Source organism: Aquarana catesbeiana, linkage group LG13 (assembly GCF_042186555.1).
Source record: "Aquarana catesbeiana isolate 2022-GZ linkage group LG13, ASM4218655v1, whole genome shotgun sequence".
Taxonomy (NCBI): Eukaryota; Metazoa; Chordata; class Amphibia; order Anura; family Ranidae; genus Aquarana; species Aquarana catesbeiana.
Window position 1 is genome coordinate 4,200,352 of NC_133336.1, and position 9,532 is coordinate 4,209,883.

A 9,532-nucleotide genomic window follows, 5' to 3' on the forward strand; every position below is an offset into this window, starting at 1 on the left:
ACTCTGCCGCGGCTGTAAACTGTAAACATTGATTTCCTGTCACGTGTCTTCTAAAAAAATAAACGAAACATTTTATTTGGAGTTTATCGCAATTCATTCCAGTCGGTCCCGGTTCTGTTTCCAGGAACAAAAATGGCGGCGCAGTGCTCAGTGACACTTAGTCATGTGATAGGTCACAGGACTGCTGAGCTGACCAATCAGCGCCGCCATGGAGGTGACAGCTCCGGGAGGGAGATCCGGTGAGTGGGGGGAGGGGAGCGGCGATGCCGGCCACGGTCCTCAGTACATTGTACGGATATTCCCCCCATTTCTACATCGCGGTGGTCTTCATCTGCTTCCTCGTCACCTGCGGCCTGGTGCTGGGCTGGTGAGTGTCCGCCTGGTGTCATCTGAGACCTGAGAGCATCCTTCTCTGACAATTCTATACAGTGTATATGGAGTCTGACAACCACCCCATACCATATATAGAGGGCGAGTGAGCGACAACCGTCCCATACAGTATATACAGGGCGAGCGACAACCGTCCCATACCGTATATAGAGGGCGAGTGAGCGACAACCACCCCATACCGTATATAGAGGGCGAGTGAGCGACAACCACCCCATACCGTATATAGAGGGCGAGTGAGCGACAACCACCCCATACCGTATATAGAGGGCGAGTGAGCGACAACCGTCCCATACTGTATATAGAGGGCGAGTGAGCGACAACCACCCCATACCGTATATAGAGGGCGAGTGAGCGACAACCGTCCCATACTGTATATAGAGGGCGAGTGAGCGACAACCACCCCATACCGTATATAGAGGGCGAGTGAGCGACAACCGTCCCATACTGTATATAGAGGGCGAGTGAGCGACAACCACCCCATACCGTATATAGAGGGCGAGTGAGTGACAACCACCCCATACCCTATATAGAGGGCGAGTGAGCGACAACCACCCCATACCTAGCGAACGACAACCGCCCCATACTGTATACAGAGGGCGAGTGAGCGACAACCACCCCATACCGTATATAGAGGGCGAGTGAGCGACAACCACCCCATACCGTATATAGAGGGCGAGTGAGCGACAACCGTCCCATACTGTATATAGAGGGCGAGTGAGCGACAACCACCCCATACCGTATATAGAGGGCGAGTGAGCGACAACCGTCCCATACTGTATATAGAGGGCGAGTGAGCGACAACCACCCCATACCGTATATAGAGGGCGAGTGAGTGACAACCACCCCATACCCTATATAGAGGGCGAGTGAGCGACAACCACCCCATACCTAGCGAACGACAACCGCCCCATACTGTATACAGAGGGCGAGTGAGCGACAACCACCCCATACCGTATATAGAGGGCGAGTGAGCGACAACCACCCCATACCGTATATAGAGGGCGAGTGAGCGACAACCGTCCCATACTGTATATAGAGGGCGAGTGAGCGACAACCACCCCATACCGTATATAGAGGGCGAGTGAGTGACAACCACCCCATACCCTATATAGAGGGCGAGTGAGCGACAACCACCCCATACCTAGCGAACGACAACCGCCCCATACTGTATACAGAGGGCGAGCTACAACCATCCCATTCATCCCACCCGGAGGACTTACTTCCATTCTTCCTTTCCTTCCCTTTCTTCAATCCTACATTCCTTCTCCATTCCTTCCTTCCCTTATTCCTTCCATTCTTCCTGCTCTTCTTTCCCTTATTTCTTCCTTCCTTCTCTACATTCCTTCCCTTTTTCCTGCTCTCTTTCCTTCCTTCCCTTATTCTTTTGTTCCCCTTACTCCTTCGTTCCTTTCTTTCTGCTCTGCATCCGTCTTTCCCTCCTTCCTTCCCTTATTCCTTACTTCTTTCCTTACATTCCTTCTTTGTTTCTCCCTTCCTTCCCTACTTCTTTCCCCTCCTTCCTTTCCTACCTGCTCTTCTTTCCTTCCTTCTTCCTTTTCTTCTTGCTCTTCGTCCTTCCTTCCCTTATTCCTTCCCTTATTCCTGCTCCTTTCCTTTCCCTTCCTTTTTTCCTTCCTTTCCTATATTACTTCCTAACCTTCTTCCTTCCCTACATTCCTTCCTTTGTTTTACATTCTCCTCACCCTTCACATCTTTTTCCTTTCCTGTTGTGTTGGGTTTTTTTTTTTGTTAATTTCCTTTTCATTCCCTTTCCTTTTGTTCTTTTTCTTTTCCTTCTTTTCTTTTTGATTTTTTTTTCTTTTTATTTCCTTTCCATTTTTCCTATTCCTTTTACTTTCCTTTTTTTCTCTTGCCTTTTTTCTTTTCCTTTCTTTGTTCATTTCATACATAGTATTACATAGAAGGTGAGATTGAAAAAAGACACAAGTCCATCAAGTCCAACCTATGTGTGTGATTATGTGTCAGTATTACATTACATATCCCTGTATGTTACGGTCATTCAGGTGATTATCTAATAGTTTCTTGAGGCTATCAATGCTCCCCGCTGAGACCACCGCCTGTGGAAGGGAATTCCACATCCTTACCGCTCTTACAGTAAAGAACCCTCTACGTAGTTTAAGGTTAAACCTCTTTTCTTCTAATTGTAATGAGTGGCCACGTGTCTTGTTAAACTCCCTTCTGCGAAAAAGTTTTATTTTTATTGTAGGGTCACCAGTCCGGTATTTGTATATTGTGGGGTCACCAGTCCGGTATTTGTATATTGAAATCATATTTCCTTTTTCTTTAGTTTTTCCTTTCTTTTTAATTTCCTTTTCCTTTCTTCTTTGTATTTCTTTTCTTTTTTTCTTTTCCTTTTTTTTTTTTTTTTTTCTTATTTCCTTTTCCTTTCCTCTTCTTTCCTCCCTCTCTACTAAACAGACTTCTCAGATGATATTTACAGTTGTGGGTGGAAGTATTGGGCCCTCTGTTGGGTCTTTTCTTGTTGTCTGTGTCCCCACTGAGGACATTCACCCTCCATGTGTCCCGGTGACCCCAGTGAATACAATCGCAGTTTCTTCCAGCAAATATTAGGAAACCCGACACCTCTGTCCAATGTGTGTGGAGCTGATCTGTTCTCCTGTTTTGGATGGAGCAGAGAAGGGTTAGAACAGCCCCCCCCCCTCCCCAAACCACAGCCCCTGGGGGGCCAATCACTGTCTGCTGGTTGCTGTAGCCCTACCCGGGCCCTGCAGTGAGAAGGTTCTGTGTGCTCGGATTGCTCATTGGTTATTGGGGGAGGGGCTATGTACCACGGACACGTGACACCGGGACATGGAACGTCCAGCACCCGGCAATGTTACCGACACCACTGGGGGCGGAGTCTTCTCCTTCATCCGGGGATTTCCCTCACATTGGAGAGATCTCACCTCACTTCTTTTTGTGCCCCCAGGACAGGAAGTGAGCGCAAATCCCTCCAACGGGACTCCAGAAAACTGACAAAGGAATTCAGTTTTTTCCGACTTATCTAAAGCTAAAAATAGATCTTTTGGTTTTAGATACACAGAGGAAAGAATCGCGGTGAGAATGTCCTCAGCCTTCGCTCAGCTGTCACTCATCATCCTGTACTTTACCTCATTATGTTTATCAGCTCCATCTAGTGGCTGTAATGCAGAAATACCACAAACAGGAAAGTACAGCATTATAGCCACTAGATGGCGCTGGCGATCACAGGAAATATATTAGTAAACAATACAAGGGATTGTAGGTGACAGTGGAGCCAACGTTTTTATAAATAGACCTCTTTAACTCTGATCACATAACGTTATATTAAAAAATAAACTTTATAAAGACTTTTTCCTTAATTTTCAGCAACATTTTCCTGAAAGTCTGAGTGTTCTTTACTTGTTACTCCGCCCAGGTTCGGTGTGGACGTTCCCGTCATCCTGAGGAATTCCGATGACTCCGCCTCCAATACTTTCCTCTCCAGGAAGCGGATGGTACAAGTGAAGAACCCCTTTGGCCTGGAGATTGTGAACCCCGATACCGCCAACATAACAAGTGAGTGAATAATGCTGGACTCCAATTATTCCAGCTCCGTGCCCTCCATCGTCCTCTGCTCGGTGCCCTCCATCGTCCTCTGCTCGGTGCCCTCCACCGTCCTCTGCTCGGTGCCCTCCACCGTCCTCTGCTCGGTGCCCTCCAGCGTCTTCTGCTCGGTGCCCTCCACTGTCCTCTGCTCGGTGCCCTCCACTGTCCTCTGCTCGGTGCCCTCCACCGTCCTCTGCTCGGTGCCCTCCATCGTCCTCTGCTCGGTGCCCTCCACCGTCCTCTGCTCGGTGCCCTCCAGCGTCTTCTGCTCGGTGCCCTCCAGCGTCCCCATTGCTCTGTGTCCTCCACCCCTCTCTTCCAATCTCTTCACTTTCCTCCACTTGGTGCCCTCCACCGTCCTCTGCTCGATGCCCTCCACCGTCCTCTGCTCGGTGCCCTCCACCGTCCTCTGCTCGATGCCCTCCGACCGACCCCTGCTCTGTGCCCTCCACCGACCCCCTGCTCTGTGCCCTCCACCGACCCCCTGCTCTGTGCCCTCCACCGACCCCCTGCTCTGTGCCCTCCACCGACCCCCTGCTCTGTGCCCTCCACCGACCCCCTGCTCTGTGCCCTCCACCGACCCCCTGCTCTGTGCCCTCCACCGACCCCCTGCTCTGTGCCCTTCACCGACCCCCCCCCCCCCCCCCCCCTCTGTACCCTTCACCGCCCCCCCCCCCCAATCTGCGCCCGCCAAGACCCCTGCTCTGCACCCTCCACCGACCCCTTGCTCCACCCCTCTCTTCCAATCTCTTCATCTCTCCAATGTCCTCCACTCAGTGTCCTCCACCGCTCTTTACAAAATCCCTCCATTGGCCTCCACCCTTCTCTGCCAATCCCTCCATTGGCCTCCACCCCTCTCTGCCAATCCCTCCATTGGCCTCCACCCTTCTCTGCCAATCCCTCCATTGGCCTCCGCTCCTCACTGCCAATCCCTCCATTGGCCTCCACCCCTCACTGCCAATCCCTCCATTGGCCTCCACCCCTCTCTGCCAATCCCTCCATTGGCCTCCACCCCTCTCTGCCAATCCCTCCATTGGCCTCCACCCCTCTCTGCCAATCCCTCCATTGGCCTCCACCCCTCTCTGCCAATCCCTCCATTGGCCTCCACCCCTCTCTGCCAATCCCTCCATTGGCCTCCACCCCTCTCTGCCAATCCCTCCATTGGCCTCCACCCTTCTCTGCCAATCCCTCCATTGGCCTCCGCCCCTCACTGCCAATCCCTCCATTGGCCTCCACCCTTCTCTGCCAATCCCTCCATTGGCCTCCGCTCCTCACTGCCAATCCCTCCATTGGCCTCCACCCCTCACTGCCAATCCCTCCATTGGCCTCCACCCCTCTCTGCCAATCCCTCCATTGGCCTCCACCCCTCTCTGCCAATCCCTCCATTGGCCTCCACCCCTCTCTGCCAATCCCTCCATTGGCCTCCAATCAATGTCCTCCACCCATCTCTGCCATTCCCTGCAGAAGTGTATCCTGATTAGCAATCCTGGGGGAGGAGCGGTTACTCATCACACACTCATAGCCAGCTGGAAACCGGAAATAACTTCCATAATTACCAGCATTATTCCACCCACTTCCTCTGAGCCTAGGTCATCCTGGACCCACCCCCAGCCTGTGATTGAACAGTGAAAGGAGAAGCAGCACAGTGAAAAGCTCATCTCTCTATCACTCCGCTCTCTTCTCCTATCAGCCTGCTTCTTGTCAGCACATGACCTGATTGACTTCTTGTGCTGCTTCTTCCTGTAACACTTGAGCCCTGCTGTATAGGAGGCTAATACCAAGTCACATTCAGGTACTCACTCTGCTTGCATTGCCTGCTGATAAAGTTTTGTTTGTTTTGTCTGCAGCGGGAATAACATTGCGGCCTCATTGCCTGGAGGAGAGCACCCTGACCTGTTACTGGGGCTGCAGCGTACAGAAGGTGCAGGAGGTCCTACAGAGACATGCCTACCGCTTCCTGATAATGACCCCCGGAGCGCTGGAGGAGACGCTGAACAACCAATACCAGCACAGGGAGCAGCATGCGTATCCTTCCTCTGTGCCCCGGGTCCCCGCACTCCTCACATTACCCAAAACGGCCCCGGGTCCCCGCACTTCTTACAGTACCCGAAACGGCCCCGGGTCCCCGCACTTCTCACATTACCCCAAACGGCCCCAGCTCCCCGCACTTCTCACATTACCCCAAACGGCCCCGGGTCCCCGTACTCCTCACATTACCCAAAACGGCCCCGGGTCCCCGCACTCCTCACATTACCCCAAACGGCCCCGGGTCCCCGCACTTCTCACATTACCTGAAACGGCCCCGGGTCCCCGCACTTCTCACATTACCTGAAACGGCCCTGGGTCCCCATACTCCTCACATTACCCCAAACGGCCCCGGGTCCCCGCACTCCTTACAGTACCAGTACCCGAAACGGCCCTGGGTCTCCGCACTCCTCACATTACCCGAAACGGCCCCGGCTCCCCGCACTCCTCACATTACCCCAAACGGCCCCAGCTCCCCGTACTCCTCACATTACCCAAAACGGCCCCGGCTCCCCGCACTCCTCACGTTACCCGAAACGGCCCTGGGTCCCCGCACTCCTCACGTTACCCGAAACGGCCCTGGGTCCCCGCACTCCTCACGTTACCCGAAACGGCCCTGGGTCCCCGCACTCCTCACGTTACCCGAAACGGCCCTGGGTCCCCGCACTCCTCACGTTACCCGAAACGGCCCTGGGTCCCCGCACTCCTCACATTACCCCAAACGGCCCCAGCTCCCCGCACTTCTCACGTTACCCGAAACGGCCCTGGGTCCCCGCACTCCTCACGTTACCTGAAACGGCCCTGGGTCCCCGCACTCCTCACATTACCCCAAACGGCCCCAGCTCCCCGCACTCCTCACGTTACCCGAAACGGCCCTGGGTCCCCGCACTCCTCACGTTACCTGAAACGGCCCTGGGTCCCCGCACTCCTCACATTACCCCAAACGGCCCCAGCTCCCCGCACTCCTCACGTTACCCGAAACGGCCCCGGCTCCCCGCACTCCTCACATTACCCAAAACGGCCCCAGCTCCCCGCACTCCTCACATTACCCCAAACGGCCCCAGCTCCCCGCACTCCTCACATTACCCCAAACGGCCCCAGCTCCCCGTACTCCTCACATTACCCCAAACGGCCCCGGCTCCCCGTACTCCTCACATTACCCAAAACGGCCCCGGCTCCCCGCACTCCTCACATTACCCCAAACGGCCCCAGCTCCCCGCACTCCTCACGTTACCCGAAACGGCCCTGGGTCCCCGCACTCCTCACGTTACCCGAAACGGCCCTGGGTCCCCGCACTCCTCACATTACCCCAAACGGCCCTGGGTCCCCGCACTCCTCACATTACCCGAAATGGCCCCAGCTCCCCGCACTCCTCACGTTACCCGAAACGGCCCCAGCTCCCCGCACTCCTCACGTTACCCGAAACGGCCCCGGCTCCCCGCACTCCTCACATTACCCAAAACGGCCCTGGGTCCCCGCACTCCTCACATTACCCCAAACGGCCCCGGGTCCCCGCACTCCTCACATTACCCGAAACGTTTTCTTGTGGTAAATGGTTAGAATCGTGCTCAGACCCCCCCCCCAATCCCCCCATCTAAAGAGGTTCCTTCACTTTGAGGTGCTTTCCACAAGTAAAACACCTGTACTGTGCCACTAATTCCACCATCTTACCACCGGGGGGCAGTATATACTTAGTAATTGGATGCTAGCCTATAAAACAGAGTTTAGTTTCATGGTGAAGACAGATTTTACAACACAGAGTACATATATAGAGCTAGTGGGGCCACTTCCTAGGTATAGGGGGTCTCTCATGTGACCCCCAACATCACCAAAGAGCCATACATAATAGTGACATAGTACAGGAGATGATCAGAGACTGCAGACATAATACAGGAGATGATCAGAGACCGCAGACACAGTACAGGAGATGATCAGAGACTGCAGACATAGTACAGGAGATGATCAGAGACTGCAGACATAGTACAGGAGACGATCAGAGACTGCAGACATAGTACAGGAGACGATCAGAGACTGCAGACATAGTACAGGAGACGATCAGAGACTGCAGACATAGTACAGGAGACGATCAGAGACTGCAGACATAGTACAGGAGACGATCAGAGACTGCAGACATAGTACAGGAGACGATCAGAGACTGCAGACATAGTACAGGAGACGATCAGAGACTGCAGACATAGTACAGGAGACGATCAGAGACTGCAGACATAGTACAGGAGACGATCAGAGACTGCAGACATAGTACAGGAGATGATCAGAGACTGCAGACATAGTACAGGAGATGATCAGAGACTGCAGACATAGTACAGGAGATGATCAGAGACTGCAGACATAGTACAGGAGATGATCAGAGACTGCAGACATAGTACAGGAGATGATCAGAGACTGCAGACCATGGTCCTCGTCCTAGCATACTTACCAATGTTATGGTCCCAGTTGCCAGGACACTTTTAATCATTTACCGCTTTCCAGGTGGACTCGCCCACTTTATGGGTTGTCCCACCCAGACCTCGCCTTCTAAATATGGGGGGACAGCCTATCATACCCACTTTGCCGGTTGGTTCATCCGATTCCTGCAGTTAATGCCTTTCTGAGTTGGTACACACAGTGAGCTCATATCTCTGTTACTCTGCTCTCCCCTCCTATCAGCTTGTTCCTTGTTGGCACATGAATCGATTGGCTCCTTGTGCTGCTTCTGCCTCTCTGTCTGAGCTCTGCTGTACAGGGATGCAAAAGTTGATACCGGGTGCCATTCAGGTTCTTGGCGTCTTTGTCTTTTCACCTGTTGTGGTTCTTCTGTCTCCCAAGGAATACCTGGGTGCAGATGGAGCCCCTCAGGATCTGCTGTATGATCCCCTCCCCCACATTCTCTCCCCAGTGTCGTGCTTTCCTTAGCTCGTCTATTTAGCGTCCAGAAAGAAAGCAAAGAAGAAATTCTGGTCCGGCTGCCAGAGGACAGCGAGATTGAAGATTTTGGCGCCGTTCCCCGCACTCGTTATCCACTTATAGCTCTGCTGACATTGTCTCATGCGGATGACCGGGAGTTATATCCCATTGTACGTCTGAGTGTCACGCACTTCATTCTGTGTATGAGAGGACAGTATGGCCGCCATTATTCACCCTTTTCACTGCCAGGGCCTTTTTTTTTTTTTTTTTTGCAAGACCGCCGATATGAGGGTACCACCGAGCCTCCTGTAGGGGGGCCTGGGCAGCAGGGGATCGGTGCAGCAGGATGGGAGGACAAATAGAGAACAATGTACCGTGTCTGTGTCTCTCCCTCCAGCAGCTGAAAGCCGGCAGCAAGGAGAGGGGGAGAAACAGACATGGTACATTGTTCTCTAATTGTCCCCCCGTCCTGCTGCACCATCAGAGAACAATGTACCGTGTCTGTTTCCCCCCCCTCTAGCAGCTAAAAGCCGGTTTCTCCCCCCTCTCCCTGCTGTCGGCTTTCAGCTGCTGGAGGGAGAGACACAGACATAGTTCATCGTTCTCTAATTGTCCTCCCGTCCTG

At 53.3% G+C, this 9,532-nt stretch overlaps 1 protein-coding gene across 1 annotated transcript in view; it reads left to right on the forward strand.

Annotated features, from left to right (window-relative positions):
* Positions 1-204: 204 nt before the first annotated feature.
* CGRRF1 (cell growth regulator with ring finger domain 1) overlaps positions 205-9,532 on the forward strand; it is a 16,796-nt gene continuing 7,468 nt past the window's right edge. The window contains exons 1-4 of the mRNA XM_073610217.1: positions 205-367; positions 3,809-3,948; positions 5,826-6,003; positions 8,930-9,077. Coding sequence (XP_073466318.1) covers positions 264-367; positions 3,809-3,948; positions 5,826-6,003; positions 8,930-9,077 — 570 coding nt within the window. The 5' untranslated portion in view covers positions 205-263. The remainder of the gene's footprint in view (positions 368-3,808; positions 3,949-5,825; positions 6,004-8,929; positions 9,078-9,532) is intronic.